A 16,735-nucleotide genomic window follows, 5' to 3' on the forward strand; every position below is an offset into this window, starting at 1 on the left:
GTGCTGCCCGCCCAGCAGCTACAGTGAGCACTCGCTGTGCGCGCACAGCCTAGATGCACGCCTGTTAAAAGTAGCTTTAAAAGAACACCCCAAAAAAAAGCTAACTTAGCGCAATTGGGCATTGAAAACAAAAAAAAAGGAAGCTAAATCAGTTTATAGCTGACGAATGCAGCTGGAAAATAGCTGAGCTGGTCACACTGCGGCCTGTATATTTAGCCAGGCTACACTTTATGGCTCTCGCGCCCTCTCTCGCGCTCTCTCTCGCGCACTCTCGCTCTCTTGGCTAGCATTTGATTTTTATTTTTAGCACAATCGCCGTTTTATTTAAAAAGAAAAGCAAAAGCAAAAGCCAAAAGGCAAAAAAGAATGCGCAAAATACTCGGTACATATTTTCGTAGAGAAAACAATAAATATAGAATCATTAAGTTGTACACGCGTTTAAATTTAGAACCAGAAGAGAAAATAAGCAAGAAGCTGGCAGCATACAGCCGTCGGCTATAGGCGACTGCGCGATGCTCTTCTTCTCGATTGTGCGTCGTCCGCATTTAATGCGTCGCCGACTCTCAGACTGTAGTAAGCTTACAGGCAAGTGACTCTCAAACTGTGCCTTTTGAATGTTTATACCCTGCACCCATGGAAAATGTGTAAAAAGGGTAGATTGGTTTGTTGCAAATGTGTGCAACAGGCGACCCAATAAAGTATATATATTCCTGATCAGGGTATCTTTACTTTTTAAAGCTACAACTCACCCACCCCCCCCCCCCCGCCCCCCTTAGAGCGAGCTGCATTTGTTGTTGGTAGAAGAATATTAAGGGTATCCGCTAGTCGGGCGCTCCCGAATAGAGCACACTTCGCACTTCTTTTTATGCTACATTTGTTGTTGGTAGTAAGTCCAGGGTATCCCCTAGTCGGTCCTTCCCTACCAGAACGCTCTTACTAGCTTTTGTTTGGCTTTGTGTTCAACTGAGTTACCAGAGCGAATAGAGCGCCATCCGCCTGCTCGAATCGTGCATACCCCATAGATAAAAATTAGGCAGAAGGCAAAATAGACAAGCAAGAGTATCGCTAGTCGTGAGTGCCCGACAGGAAAATAGCCAGCATTCAGTGCAGAGTTTTAACTGCCAGGAAATATTTCCAAATTTCATGTCTTTAGCTTTAGGACGAACAGAGGATGCGAAAAACAAGCTGTGCACGCGCAAAGCCGGATAATACACGCTTTGTGCAATACATAAACAAGTTTCAGCAATATAAAAAAAAACAAGGAAAAGTAAGGAAAATGCGGCACACGACAATGCGGACATGAATGCTAATGATATTCCGGATGATACCGATCATAATGATGTCGCCCGACGAGGACGAGGAGGAGGAGGAGAAGGAGGAGCAGACGGGTCAAGTAAATCGAATGAAGATGAAGATCCGATATGGCATTTCCTCTATACTCTACACTCTATTCTCTCCCCATTTCCCCCCCCTCCCCATTCAAGCTGTGGTCAACTAGCGCTAACAATGGCAGCAGAAAGATTGACAGACAGGCCGAACAGGAATCGGGACAAAGAAATAGCTCAGGTGGTTGCTTGCCAGGCGAAACTGAATAGAGCCAACAAAAATATATAGAAAAAAAAAAGTAAATAGTACAAAAATAAAACAGTGTGCACGACTAGTTGATACCCTGGACATAGCCTTGAGCTGCCGGAACAAATCGCAAGGCAATGTCTTTTAAAATAATTATTGGTTTCTTTTCGGGTTAGAGTTAGATTTATCCAGCAAGTGAAATATTTCTCATCTATATAGACTATACACTAGTCGAGCTCTGAAAATCTTCAATGTATGCTTAAAACATCTGATTTAACAATCGATATTTATCGTTTTCACAATATGGTATCTGATGTAACAATCGATATTTATCGATTTCAAAATATGGTAACAACTATCGATAAAACTTGTTCTGCGCTTAATATACGAGAGTATGAATATGATATCCGACTTTGAAAATCTTCAAGCTCTGCTTAAAACATATTATTTAACAATCGATAATTATCGATTTCACATATATTTCACATAACTCAAGTAACAGAGAGACAAACATGTCTAGATCGACTTAGCTCGTCGATCTGATCAAGTGTATATATACTTTATGGGGTTGGGGCTATAAAATCATTGTACCCTATTCTAGGCATTTGCAAAACGTACAGGGTATACGTAAACGCAGCTGTACGAGCTGATGCGGAGGCACTAGAAAGCAGTCTACGCAGTTGGAATAATCTATTTTTGTGTGTGTGTGTGAGTGTGTGTGTGTGTGTGTGTGTGTGTGTGTGTTTGTGTGTTAATATCGATTTGAGTCGATTGAAACAGCTGCCTTTTTTTCTAAATGCTAGGTGGCAACTTAATTTTGTTATAAATCTAACTTTTTCCCACTGATTGGAAAAGCTAAACTACGCAGCGGACTAAAAAACGTTCAAGGATGCGACACAAAGAGAACAACGAGAAGCGTTCAAGCTGGATAACAAGAGAAACTATTTCATTGTGATAACGTTTTATAGCATACGTTTGTTGGCTTTTCTTTTAATGAAAAGTAAAGCAATATACAGAGGGGGAGAAAAAAAGATAAAGGAAGAGAGAGAGAGAGAGAGAGAGAGAGAGAAAGACACAGAGAGCAAAAGAGAGAGGCAATCTAAGACAGTGGCAGATAATGTTTTCATGTTTTATGGCAACTGAATTCTTGCCTTAAACTGTAAAACCTTTAAGGAAACAACACAAAGAGGAATACGAAAAACATCGGCTTTCGGTTCTGGGCAACGTATGAGGGATGCATGAGTGTGAGAAGACGAGTCTTTCCAGCCTTTGAATCTCTCTTCCCAGTTAGTTACTAAAGACATACTAGGGAAGCTTTCTAACGAACACTTGGCTTGACTTGAGTTGAGTTGCATTTGAGCTGCAATGTGGCCTAGTTCAAGTTTTTTTTATGCTAAAATTTACCTCTAGGATCTGCTGATCAATGTCAACTTGGCGGGGCTTAAAGTCCAACGATATGACGCCCGGCGTAATGTGCAACAATCGCTCATCGTTTCCGGCTTCGGGCGGCAGATCTGTAAAGAGAACAGAGTAAAAAGTAATTATAGAAAATGTGTATAGTAACAAGTATTGCCCGGTTTTGCGCGGGCTACTACTTTTAACAATAAACGATTATTCTTAGCTATTCTCCCAATTGAAATGAAAAGTTAGCAGCAAATGCTAATTGAAAAGTTTGCTTTGATATTTAGATTTATCATAATACAAATAACATTCAAATAACTGCCAATCAGGTGATATATAAACTATCTTTTGTTCAACCTTGGCCCTACCCCGTCCCAGCCTATTTTGTGGGTGGATTGGAGCTCAACCATCCCTAATTTTTTTTGTTAGTATTTATCATATATTATGTTTTTCATTAAATAATGATATACATTATATGTACTATATTTTATGAGTAAAACATAAAGATTTATTTGGGACTTTTTGATAGGTGATATACATATAAACATGTTTAAGACTGAAGATGTCAAAGATCGTATCTTTTAATTGGTAAAATTATCAAGGAATAAATTTTAAAACGACTGCGATGAAACTTCTTTGAACAAACTCTTGAAATATGTACCTGTGTAAATATAGATTTTATCAAGAACTCCTTGAAGAAACAAATAAATTTCAAATATAGAATAATCATATTCATAAATTTCACATTTAATTTTATTATAAATTCTTTATTTGTTGTAATGAAAGAAAAACTCCTTTGCAACGGAAGTGCCGTAATTTGGAGGCAGACGCTGTATCGATAGTATCGGAATACATTTATCGATAAATGACGATGCGGGCAATCGCAATATTTATCTTGGCAAAGCACAACAACAAAGTAAACCAAACAAAAACAACAACAACAACAAAGCAAAGACGCGCGACTGTTTTTGAACGCAGCTTGTGTGTATGTATGTGTGCTTCTGTGTGTGAGTGTGTGTGCGTGTGTGCGCTCGGCCAATTAGTTGATTATATAGATAAGGCTGCGCTTATCAGACGCTTTACAAAAATTCATCTAAAACGTATTTTAACATGTGCTCTCCCTCGCTCTTGCTCTTGCTCTCGCTCCACTCTCTTTTGCCCCCGCCCCCCCAACACCCCCGCCTTAAACAGCTCATTGGCTGGCTCCAAGCACGCCGAGGCCGCATACCGAGTCGAGGCGTGCGCGTGTGTGTGTGCGTGTGTTGGTATGGGTATTGGTGTATCTCTGTAGCTATTTTTAGTAACCTTGTACAAGTTTACAGCGATTACATGGACCCGTCCCGAGAGCTTTTTTAGATAACCGCTCTCCGTGCTGCGCTGCTTGGGCACAGCGCGCACGTGACGACGTCGACAGCGACGCCGTAGTCAACATCAACGGCAACGACAAAGGCCACACAACAGCAGACCAACGACCAGTTCCGTTTGGCGTTGTCTTCGTTTCATACGCCACTCCCCCTGCCCGCCCTGGGATCGCTTTCAGCTACACGTTTTAGCACGGAGCAACTAATTTGATTTGCTTTTGTGGCGCACAAACAAATGCCAAAAAAGAAGCAACAAAATAAATTAAAAAAAAGAAAAAAGAGAGAGAAAAACTGTCGATGCTTCTGCTTCTGCTGCTAATGGACACAAGGCAAAGTGCAGTAAAACACACACAAAATGTTCATTGATAAACTGGCAACGAGTCGAACTGTTGCTCTCTCTCCCACGCATTGACGCTCTTTTGCCGCCCAACTTGCGGTCGCGCTCCCTCTCTCTCTCACTCTCAGTCGATCAGCAATTAGACATACAGCCGGACTGGACTAATTGCGCGCATATTTATGACTAAGCAAAATGTCCAATTGGATTGCTGCTTGAAAGACAACAACATTAATGTGCATACACACACACACACACACACACACACACATAAATGTACATGTGCGCGTGTATAGTTGCTGCCATTTGCTGACTCTCTGGCAAAGCAACAAAATGAAATGAATAAATCAGCAAGTAAGGCAAAGTCTAGTTTTGGGCTGCTGAGAGGTGGCTGGCTATATATAAACACAATAGCAAAAGGCAAAACCAATAGCAACAACAACAATGGCGAAATACTTACACACATGCATACATATGTATGCTCACATGTTGTTGCTGTTGCTGCTGCTGCTACTCAACGTCGAGTCGAATGCATGTTCCGCCATATGTATGTGAGTGTGTGTATTGTATAAATAAATTGCTATGCAAGTATGTGTGTCTATGCAAAAGGCTGACCGAATAGGCCGTGACCTGTTGTTCTATATATAGCAGCTATTATAAATCGTGCATAGCTATGGGAGTATAAATTTAGAAGCAGCAACATCGGCGGAATCAGCAATAGCAAAAACAACAACAACTCAACTGAACTGAACTCGCAGCGCACATTGCACAAAAACTAAACCAAAAACATAAAAAAAAAATCATATCAAATACGATGCGAACATGTGTAGTCGGGTATTTGATACCCTGTAATGTAACAATTGTACTGTGATGGTATATATTTTTAAATATCCGTAAGCTTGTACAATGCTTATAGAATATAATAAGTCCATTTTTTTAATATATATATAAATGTAAACACAAACCATCTTTTAAGCAACAATATACATATATGCCAACTGCCTTAAAATAGGGTGTGTAGAAAAACATAACCAAAACACAGCAAGAATATGATAACTGTCTGTAGGCGAGCAAGAATCAGAGAGAAAGAGAGCAAGTGCGAGAGTGTGTCAATAAGAGCGGGCGCTCGCATATGCAACAGCTGCAGCTGATGTTTATGTGTATGTGTATGTGTGTGTGTTTGTGTGCATGTTGGCTGTGTGACACTTGTAAGCAATACAGCGCAGCCGATGTTCTGCAGGTGCATGCAAAAAGTTTCTTGCCAACATGTATGCACGTGTGTATGCGTGTGCATGCATAATGTAGGAGTAAGCGAGAGAGTGCATGTTTGGCTGATGATGATATTGCTGTTGCCGCTGCTGCTGCGACTGCAGTCAGCTGTTTACAAGAAGTTCGAATAAGACGTGTCGTCGTCGCCAAGGTCAATTCTGTGTTGACATAGAAACCAACAGCACCAATAGGCGCAACAACAAAGCAGGCAGCACGTGTTCAAAACAAGCGTTAGAAAATTTGAATAGAGCAACGCCAAACATGCAGATTGTGTTCCAATTGGAAACCGAAACATTTAAGCCAATTGGTATGCATGCGATAACAGCAATATGTGTATGATTATGTATGTGCATACATGTGTATGTAGAGCTCGTAAATGGGAGTCACAGTTCTGGCTCGAAAAAAAAAACAACACAAAAACATTAACAGCAATAATAATAATAATAATAATAATTATAGGCCGACCCAATTCTCTGCTTACTTTGTTTTGAGTGATAGCAGACGACACTTGTATGCGTGCCAGTGTATGTATGCAAGCATGTGCGTGTGCATGTGCGATCGAGTACGTCTGTGTGCGTGTGTGTGTGTGTGTGTGTGTAGGAAAAAATTTCCAGCGCGCTCGTCTAAAAATAGACACACTTTGCGGCAACAGCAATTCGGGGGCCCCTGGGGCGGGCCATATATAATATGTGGGCGTGGCTCGTTCAGTTTTGGCTTATTTCGAAGTTTTAGCTGAGAGCCCGTACATATGTGTGAGTGTGTGTGTGCACACACCCGCTCTCGCAATGTATGCGTGTGTGTGTTTCACCTTGACAAATGCAAAGCCGAAAAGCAAGAGCAACAACAACAACGCAGTTTAGAAACGATTACACACACATACATATGTACATACATACATATGTACGTAGTAAACAACTGTTATAGAAGAAGCAGCTGGTAAATGCTAAGAATGGAATTGGAAAGGGCAAATTCGGCTGGAATGGGATGTTGTTGTTTGTTGTTGCCTTTGTGTATTACAAATGAGGATATTATGCCATACACAAAGCTAACGATTTTATATAACGATATAAATAAGTATGCCATATGAATTCCATACAAACAAACACACATACATAGATAAACATGCGTATATACTACACACATAGAGAGTGTGCGAGAGAGGGAGAGAAAGAGGCAAAAAAGTTGAGCTGTTATTCTTGGAATGCCATTACAATAACTGACAAGTGGAGAGGGTGTGGGGTTTGGAGTGCGGGCCTGGGAGGGTCGCAAGTGACCTTTGACAGGTGAGTATATCTCTGGCACAAATTGCGCACCCCAATAAAACGTAGCAACTGACTTGGAATGACTTGTCAACAGACCATGCACAGCCCCCCCCCCGTCTGACTTTTAGATACCTGGCGGGAAATTTGTTTGGAAATTAATAAAACACAATCATCATTAGCAATGACCTCGAGCACAAGTCAATACAAATAAGACACCAAAATTTCCGGGAAATGACACAAGAGAAACAGAACGAAAGAGAGAGAGAGAGAGCATTTTTACAGTGATTGCTTTTCAAAGTTAAACAAAAAACTATACAACAAATAATTTCGACATTTTAAATGTATTGGAATTGAAAGTCGCCATATTAAAAACACGTGCAAACATATGTATGTACATTGATATCCTTTTGCAATATTGTTTAAATCTTGAAATTTGATAATCAACGCAATTCCAACCACGCAATTCCAACACATCACAAAATGACAATGAAAAATGGTTGTCAGGGGAACTAACATACACACATATGCACATGCATACAAACATACACAAGTATGCATGCACAGACATGCATAGCATTCATACATAGCTACAATTGACACTTGAAACATTGCATTGGCTCCTTAACATGATATGTGTTATGCAGCGCAGCTTTCGCTTACGGATAACATGAGATACAATTACGGTGCACATTTTTTGAACAGCTGAGCAACCGGGGAAGACAACAGAGAGACAGCGTGGCTGGTCCACGTGCCGTTACAGAGCATGTTTGGTCATTCACAATTAGTCAATGTGCAAGGGGCCGACGCGTGTGCAGTGTGCACGTGGCCATTGCTTTTACAGTTACGAGAATTCAACAGTGGGAAGTAAAAGTGGGGCAGCCGAGCGGAATAAGTAAAAGCAGGACGCAAGAAATAAAGGGCCATAAGATTGACGCTGGCGCCGGCGTCGGCGTCGTCGTCATTGTTACCCATTTCAAAGGCAAGTAAATTTTTGTTGTGCTAAAAATAGAACAAAATCGATAAACGAATGTTGTTCGTTTTGTTATTGTTGTACACACAAACAAACAGACACAGAGGCAGCACTAGTAAGCGCCGGCAAGAGAGACTAGCCTGCTCCAAAAAACAAAAGCGAGAGGGTAAAAGCGAGAGAGCGCTAGGCCCGCCGTCATGTTGTTATTACACGTGCTTGGCATTGACAGTGGCGGCAGCAACTTGAGCTAAAAGCTGCAGCCTTGCCCAGTCAGAACTGTAAACCAACTTCCTTCCACGTTCGCAAGTGCACACGATACAGTGTTGACCACACATATATGTACATTTTTTTCGCCATGAAAAGTGTGTTGCATATTCTGGGAAGGCAGCTTCATTTTCTTCGGGTTTACATATATATTTAAATCAAAGCTTTTGTATTTATTTGCTTAATGTCTGTTTGGATCTTGGCTGTTTATTAGCGATCCTCCCACTGTGCAATTAACTGTATATAGAATATATGGAATTGACATTTGCCTAAAGAATTTTTTCTACATTTTCCTAAAAAATGCACTATTAACTTTTCCATGATGCTATTGCGAAACGATTTTGATCCTTGCATGACATACATATATTCTATATTCATTTAGGAGCTCTAACTAAACGGCCAGCACTGTAAGTCTTCATTCACGCACAAACAAAACACACTTACACTCACGTGCTCTCTCTTTTGAGTGACATTCGCAGTCAAAAACGCAAGCACAACCACATGATGGTTTGAGTTTCGTCTTTTGCTGCCGCTGTCGCTGCCACTGCCACTGCTGCGCTGACACCCGACCATGGACAATGTTCTTGTTGTTTAGCCGCTGCCGTTACGCGCTGCTCGCTGCCGCTGCAAAGGCAAAGGCTAAGGCAGTAAAAGCTGCGCTCCGCTGCGCTGCGTTGGGTAGGCAGCGTTGTTTGCTTTTGTATTCTTATTAACAGTTATTTTCGGAAGGCACACACACAGCTGCACTCTTCCACTCTCACCTCTTTATGTGTGTGCTTGTGTGTGTTAGTATGCCATAAGCTTTGTTTGTGCGCGCCCCGTTACATATGTACATATGTATGTACATATGTATGTACTCGATTGTTATTACCCTGCAGCACCGCCGACCACTGAATCAGGCCTGAAGGCAGGTGGCGGCGCGGCAGATTCCCTTGCATGCGTCTCAGCCGTGAATTTAACACAGGCATGTTTTGGGACTTCATGACCTTAGATGACTTTTGGCATGAACACCTTGGCTGAATTCATGCCGAAACTCATTTAATGTGATCCAGTTCGAATTCGTGACTGATTTCATGCGACTTTTGAGTGATTTCATTGCTGAATTAGTAACAAAAATCATGAACGCTTTCATAAGTGATTAAACATTACACTAATTCAAAATAGAAACTCACATTTTATGCCTTAATAATATTAATAATATTAATTTTCAATTATGGTAGTATTTAGTATTTCCTCAACGTCTTCTCCTTTTGTTGCTATTGCAATATTGTGAAATGAAACATGAAAATTCTACGGCCACACTTGCAAAAAAAAGTCATGCGTATTCCGTTCTTTTTAACAAGCGTGGGGAGAGGAAAGCAAATTAGAAAAGTATGGCAACTGGCGCATTCGTTTTAAATTATCTATTTACTATAGAAAGAGGCAAAGGGAAAGGCAAAAAGCGTTGCATGTTCTTCTTTCAATCCCTTCTGAATTGGATGCAATTCACACACAGGCACAAATTAGAACAATCGGTCCTGCAGGGTATTGCAACCGACCACGCCCCCGCACCCGACCAAACGGTACATAGAGAATGGCTTCACTTACCACGTATTGGTATTCTATCGTCAGGACTAGACATTTTGCATGGATCTGTAAGACACAAAAAAGAAAAGAAAAAAGTTGTTTAGTTGTTAGTCAGCAACAAAAACGGGATGTCTAATTGGGTTTTCAAATCAACACAATTACCAATTGGCATTATTTGGTCGGCTTTCCAGTTGGTAAACTACATTGCTTGTGAGCCGCAACGGCAAATGTTAAACTTTTACAAATGCCAAAATGAATCATTTGCACAAAAATCTCATATTCCAGGCCATTCATAGGCTGGGTTTTCTTGTGTGACAAATGTAAATTTCCAGCAAGAAGCGAAAGCCGCAAAATGAGCGACATCAATTCCAATCAGAAATCGTGATGCGGCGAATTGAAAAATCTGTACCATTTGCAGTTGCTTACAAATTCATTGAAAAATGCATACATACATACAGTGCACACATATGTACGTATACAATCTGTGCGACAGATTAGCGGAGCCACAACAATGGGCAACAACAACAACAGCAACAACGAAGAAGGAGAAGAAGAAGCAAAAGAAGGCGAATGAGAATAGCAGACGTCACATTCTGATAAGCTACAGCTACAGCTACAGCGATCAGAGCGAGAGCGCATTAATGATAGTCCGTTAGTCTGCTTCTGCTGCCACTTCTGCTTCTTCTTCTTCGTCTTCTTCGTCTTCTTCTACGTTGTTCCGCTACTTCTTCTTTGCACTTGGCTCAGATTTCGGAAAATTTTCTGAATTGATAATCGTACATTTTGTTGCTGTTATTCGTTATACATATTTATTGTGTTTTCGATATCTGTTGCTAATTTAAAATGCCAGCTGAATGATTCGGCCTATCTCCCCCCCTCCCCCGCCACCACCACTCCCCTACTCAATATACCACACCACAATGAAACACAACACACCACACTTCTAGCTGTGAATGGAAAATGTTGAAAACCTGCAAATTACCAAGCAAAATACAAATTCTGCTTATATTGCGACTCGCATGAGGACTTCGTGTGTGTGTGCATGTGCGTATGTGTGTTTGTGTGGGTTGCAATCGAATTGGGTCACAGGTGCATTAAATGAGTGCACGCTTATTCTGTGTACATAAGTAAAAAGTAAAGGGTGATGAGTGGCGGAGTGGGGGGAAGTTGCTCGCTTTGCCGCCCCAATGACCTTCAACAACGTCAAAACAACTAGAAAACCCTAAACCGAGCAACAGCCTAGCTTAGCCTTAGCTCCTGTGCCACCCACTACACACACACACACACACACACACACACACACATACGACGCATACAATTTCCGCTCACTAATTACAAAAACAAACAGAACAAGAAGCAGCAGCAGCAGCAGAGACAACTGAATAAAGTGTAGAAAGAACAAACAGTAAATAATTATGTATATATGTATGCATGTACATATGTATGTGTGAGCATAGAATACATAACAATCAAACGGAACAGACGTCAAAAATGAGAAATTTAAACCGATCCAATTGGAATTTGTCATTTGTTCTATCGCTTCTTCGACGTCTCTGCTTGTTATGCGCTGCGTAACGAGGGGCTGGGAAAGGGGGAGGGGCGGGTGGGGGAGGGAGTGCTTATAAGATGCAATTATAATTGAACGTCAAAGAAAATGAATATAATAAATATAAATAAATAAATTCAATCAAATGTTTTAATCAATATAAATGTTATTAAATCAGCCAAGTGCAACAACAACAATATTAAAAGTGGGAATTATATTTCTATGTGTGATTATGAAAGCAAACGTGCTGCAGCAGGGATATACTCGACTAGCAGATGTCCCGTACTTTTATTTGAGAACTTTTCTTTAGGGCGTTATCGAGCTTTCCAACTTTTTTTGGAATAGTATTTTTATAATTATAATAAGGTTATATTTAAACTTCACCCTATTTCTTAACTTTGCTTAAAAACTGTTGAAGATACCCTGTAAATTTAATCATTTTTCTTCCATATACGCTATTATTTCATAATATTGCTTAACACCTGTTGCATGTACCCTGTACATTTCATCATTTTGATTAAAAACCGTTGCATACACCCTGTAAATTTCATCATTTTGCTTAAAAACCGTTTAATTGTTGAACAAAGTTTGATTTTATCTAGAAATCGAAGATCTAAGACCTTTGGTACAGCGCAAAGCTTGTGAGTTTTCTAGAGCAACAACTTCCTATATAGATCTATCAAATATAAAATTAATGCATACAAATATATATACATATATACATATAAATGATGTATTCGTATTTATACAAGGTTGTAGAGGGAATTATAACTTGGGAATGGCAATAATTTAAAAAATTACGGGCGTTACTATGTTTCTTATATGTAAGCAAAAACTTATCAACACTGGTCTACGTAGAGCTCTATGTATAGATTCGGTCGAAAATTGACTCTCAATATGCAAGAGTTTTCCGTTTCTTAAACGAAATGAAGTTTTTTTATGTTTGGATAATCATGGTATGAAATGTAGAAGAAGGCTTTTCCAACTCTACAAGTTATATACATATATTCTTAAAAAGTATCAAAAAGGTAAAGGATGATAAAGGATAACCATGGCACAAAATGTAGAAGTTGACTTTTTAACTCTATTAAGTATATACATATATTCTTGAAAAGTATCAAAAGCCAAGTTTATATAGAAATATCCCTCTGTCTGCTTCTATGCAAAGAAGTCGCTCAGTTTAAAGGCTTTCGGTCGGATCGGACAACTATTTCAATATAGCTGCCATTGGAAGGATCGGTCGAAAATTAAGCTCTTTTACAAGACTTTTTTTATTTAAGATATCTTCTTGAAACTTTATAGTTTCATTATGCATCTAACATATAATCAAAACCTAAACAATATTTGACTACTATATCATATAACTCTATAGGAAGAATTGGTAGATATTTGAGTTTTTGTAGGATAAGTTTTCCGTTTTACAAGAGATCTTCAAGAAACTCGACAGTATCATACAGTTCTATAGAAAGAACTGGTAGATATATGATTTTTTGTTTTACAAGAGATCTTCAAGAAACTCGATAATTACGAGCTTTAGATATATGTATGTATATATATTTATATATTTTACATATCTTATCTTTCTGCTTAGTTTACTCTATTTAAAAGACAATCAAAATACGTATTCCGACAGAAAAAATAGGATTAAATCTGCAAATTCAAAATGCGTCAAAGCCTTGAAAATAACGAATCAAATTTTATGCGGAAAACCCAATTTTCAGAACATGCGATTTTCAAAGAAAAACTACTTTACATTTGAACTGTTATATCAGAATCGTTATATAGCCATACATATATAAATTACAGGTATATGCACATGGGTCAGCAATTGCATTTAAATACCTGAACTCCCCCTCTCTCTCTGCTGTCTTCTTCTTTCGCTCTGATGGAGCTTTTGCCTTGTTTAAAATGTAGAACGTAGAATCTGAATTCGTGGAAGGCTCACGGCGAAAACGCACACACACACACACACACATGCATCATGTATGTATGCGTAGGTATGTAAATTGCTTTTGCGTTTTTGAATTTTGCACTTTGCATTTCTGGTTTGCATAAATATTTGCTGCGCACTCAACGAAACTGAAATTTGGCGTGTGGCGAGAGAGCATCAAAAAAAATTCGCATTCCAATTACATTGATTACACGCATTCCCATGCACCGCACTCTCCACTCCCCTCTCTCTCTCTCTCTCTAACTCTCTTTTTCGCACACACCAGTACCCAGAATTAAAAAAAAAACAAAAACAAAAGCGCAACAAGCGGCAGCGACGTCAGCAGCGCAGCAGCATCATCGTTGTCCGTAATGAAATGACAATAAAAATCAAATGACGTTCGCTCTTCTTCACTCGCTACTTCTTCCTCCTCCCCTACTTCTTAATAGCAGCGACGTTGACACAGCTTCTAAGAGAAATCCCAAAATGCGCGTCACACAAACACAATGCCAATTGCTCTAAATGCTTTGTTGTTCCTCTTCATCGTCTTCTTCTTCTTGTTGTTGCTGCTGCTGCTGTTATGCTAGCTGTTAATTTACAGCAACACAGCTTACGTACAGATGGCAATTGGACAAAAAAGGCTAACGCTGACGTCTGTCGTAGCTTAAATGGTGCGCTGCTGCGCGGCAAAGGAACAGAAATATTCTGCCGCCATTGCCAGTGTTGATAACCAAAATGACAAAAGTGAACCTAACCAGTTCAATGCGCTTGGCGTTGCTCCCAGCTGCTATGGCTACGGACGGTGCCGATGCTGCTGGGTGCTTTTTTTTGTGCGTTGACGCCAGCAGCGGCAGCGCTGCCAACTTCATTACAACGGCAACGACAAACAACAAATAGCAAGACTCGAAAATCGCCAAATACATACACAACAACAACAACAACAACAACAGAACCAACAGCAGAGGCAGAGGCAGTGGCAGTGGCAGCGGCAGCAGCACTTCATTTAGCACGCACACACTTGTTACATAAATAACGGCGAAATGAGTGTGAGTAGCAAAAGGAAAAGAAAACAACAAGACGAAAAAGAAGTCGTCGTCATGCTGAACCTGAGCAACGGCGGCTGCTCAGCGGACACGCACACACACACATACACACAAGCACACGCATGCCTGTGATCTAATAAGAATTTTTGTTGAATTGGACAAAAACACACACACACATATGCTAACTTACATACATACATACCTTTTCAAAGTGGCGCGAACTGCTCCGACTCGGGCCTATAAATGTTGTTGATTTTTATTTTTGCTGTTGTTATTCTTGTTTTCGTTGTTGTTGTTACCGCTTCCAACGCGCGCGACGCACACGCACACGAACGCACGCTTTTCCAAAACTTGCGTTGTACAAGAAAAAAACTTTTCACAATGCGAAAATTATTAAAAAACAAAAAAAAAATTATATACTTTGGCGAAAAAAAATTAAATTTAAAAGCAACACAGAAACTAAAGACAGCGACTGCTTTGCTCTTGCACACTCTCTCCCTCTCGCTCGCTCGCTAGCCACTAGCCCAGCAGCAGCGCACACATGTGCAATACGTGTGTAGTGTGAGTGCGTGTGTATGTGCGCACACAAACACCAAAAGCGACGTCAACGACGAATTCACGACTTTTTGTGTGCGTGTATGAGTGCGTGTGCTTTTTTTGTTTTTACTTTATTTTATTTTTTGTCACTTCACATATTCACAAACAGATTCGCATTTTTTTGTTGTCGTACTAGTATTTAGTACTAACACAACTAAAAATGTACATATGTATGTACAACTGCTGCTTATTTTCTTATTTTTTTTCTCTCTCTCTCTCTTGTTGTTGTTGTTGTTGTTTCTCCCACAATTTGGTCAGCTTTCGGTTGTATATTTCGCACTTGCTTTTTGCCACTGCGACAGTTGTTGTTTTGTTGCTGTTGCTGCTGCTGCTGCTGCTGTTGTTGTTATTGATGCTGCTGCTGCCACTTTACTGCAGTCGTAATTCGTAGTTTGAAACAACAAAAAAAATACAAAAAAAGACAACAAAAATTACCCAACACTAGTGCAACAACAGCTGTTCACACTAGTATTTAAAAAAAAAATTTTTTTTTGTTAGTTAACTCGAACGTACTTCTTAGCTGGCTCAAATCGAAATTGTATGTCAATTTATTTGCTGAGCTCTTCTTGCTCGACGAAGCAAAAGCGAGTAGAAACAACCGTCTCCGACAAAGAAGAGCGTAAAAATGAACAACAAAAATGTGAGAGCAGCCGCTATCGATACTTATCGATGCACAAAACGCAGCGCAAACTGTTGCCCATCGATAGGCGGCAATCAGTGCTGCTTCCAGCCACGCAGTCGCTTTCAAGCACTGCACACAGTGTTGTATTTCAATCGAAACGCGCGCGCGCAACGAATTCAATTTAAATATTTCAAGCCAAATGCATTTTGTAAGGACATTTATTCGTAGCGCATGGAAAAAAAAAACGAAAAAAATACGATTATTTATGCATGATTGTGCAGCGATGATAATGATAACGGTTCGGTTTGCACTCAATAGAAACCATAGTGACCATGATGATACGGATAGTAGCCATGGTGGCCGCCATAATAGGGCGCAGCATGCTGCACATACTCATAGCCGCCATAATAGGGTGTGGCTAGGCCATAGCCGCCATAATGTCCGTGTCCATGTCCATAGCCGCCATAGCCGCCATAGCCGCCATGCCCATAATGTCCATAGCCAAAGCCATAGATGCCGCGCTTCTCCGTCTTCTTCTCGTCCAGCGTTGCGTCCAGCTCAGCCGCTGGCGCTGCTCCGGCATCGGTTGGCTCCGCGTTCGCTGCCAGACAGCTGACCAGGCACATGGCCAGCATAAAGATGACACACTGCAAAAGCCAAGCGGCGTTTAGAGCTGTAATTGCTGGACCAGCTGCTCCTAATCCTGCTGCTGCTGCTGCTGCTGCTGCTGCTTACCAGGTATTTCATGTTGTTTAAGATTCGACTGCGACTGCTGCTGAGTGGGCTGCTGGCTCAAGCTGATTTGTTGTTTGTTTGCCACAAGCGCAGCGTTTTTATAGTTGTGCTACAGTTTGCAATTATGCAAAAAAAAAAAAACTATATATATATATATATATAAAAGCAGAAGAAGCATAATTAATAGAGAAAAACAATAACAATAACAAAAAGCTCAAACAGCAGCGATTGTTGCAGTTGCCGCATTGAATGCATGACGGGCC

General features: G+C 40.3%; 2 protein-coding genes across 4 annotated transcripts in view; both read right to left on the reverse strand.

The window, feature by feature from the left end:
- Positions 1-15,716, reverse strand: part of HDAC4 (histone deacetylase 4) — a 32,714-nt gene extending 16,998 nt beyond the window's left edge. The window contains exons 1-4 of one of the 3 annotated variants that reach the window (XM_064692424.1): positions 15,629-15,716; positions 14,721-14,868; positions 10,021-10,065; positions 2,977-3,086 (exon numbers count right to left, since the gene is read on the reverse strand). In XM_064692424.1, coding sequence (XP_064548494.1) covers positions 2,977-3,086; positions 10,021-10,054 — 144 coding nt within the window. In that variant the 5' untranslated portion in view covers positions 10,055-10,065; positions 14,721-14,868; positions 15,629-15,716. Of the gene's footprint in view, positions 1-2,976; positions 3,087-10,020; positions 10,066-14,720; positions 14,912-15,628 lie in introns of those variants that run through there. The other 2 variants (XM_064692425.1, XM_064692422.1) reach the window with 2 other exon arrangements.
- A 332-nt stretch (positions 15,717-16,048) lies between these two features.
- Positions 16,049-16,519, reverse strand: LOC135435406 (prisilkin-39). The gene is made up of 2 exons (XM_064692441.1): positions 16,473-16,519; positions 16,049-16,384 (listed from the first exon to the last, which is right to left on the reverse strand). Exons 1-2 carry the CDS (start codon positions 16,482-16,484, stop codon positions 16,049-16,051), a joined length of 348 nt encoding a protein of 115 aa, XP_064548511.1. The 5' UTR covers positions 16,485-16,519.
- Between the last annotated feature and the right edge of the window lie 216 nt (positions 16,520-16,735).

The sequence above is a fragment of the Drosophila montana genome, unplaced genomic scaffold (genome assembly GCF_035044405.1).
Source record: "Drosophila montana isolate Dmon_TW-CO22-7 unplaced genomic scaffold, ASM3504440v1 contig_3607_1, whole genome shotgun sequence".
NCBI lineage: Eukaryota > Metazoa > Arthropoda > Insecta > Diptera > Drosophilidae > Drosophila > Drosophila montana.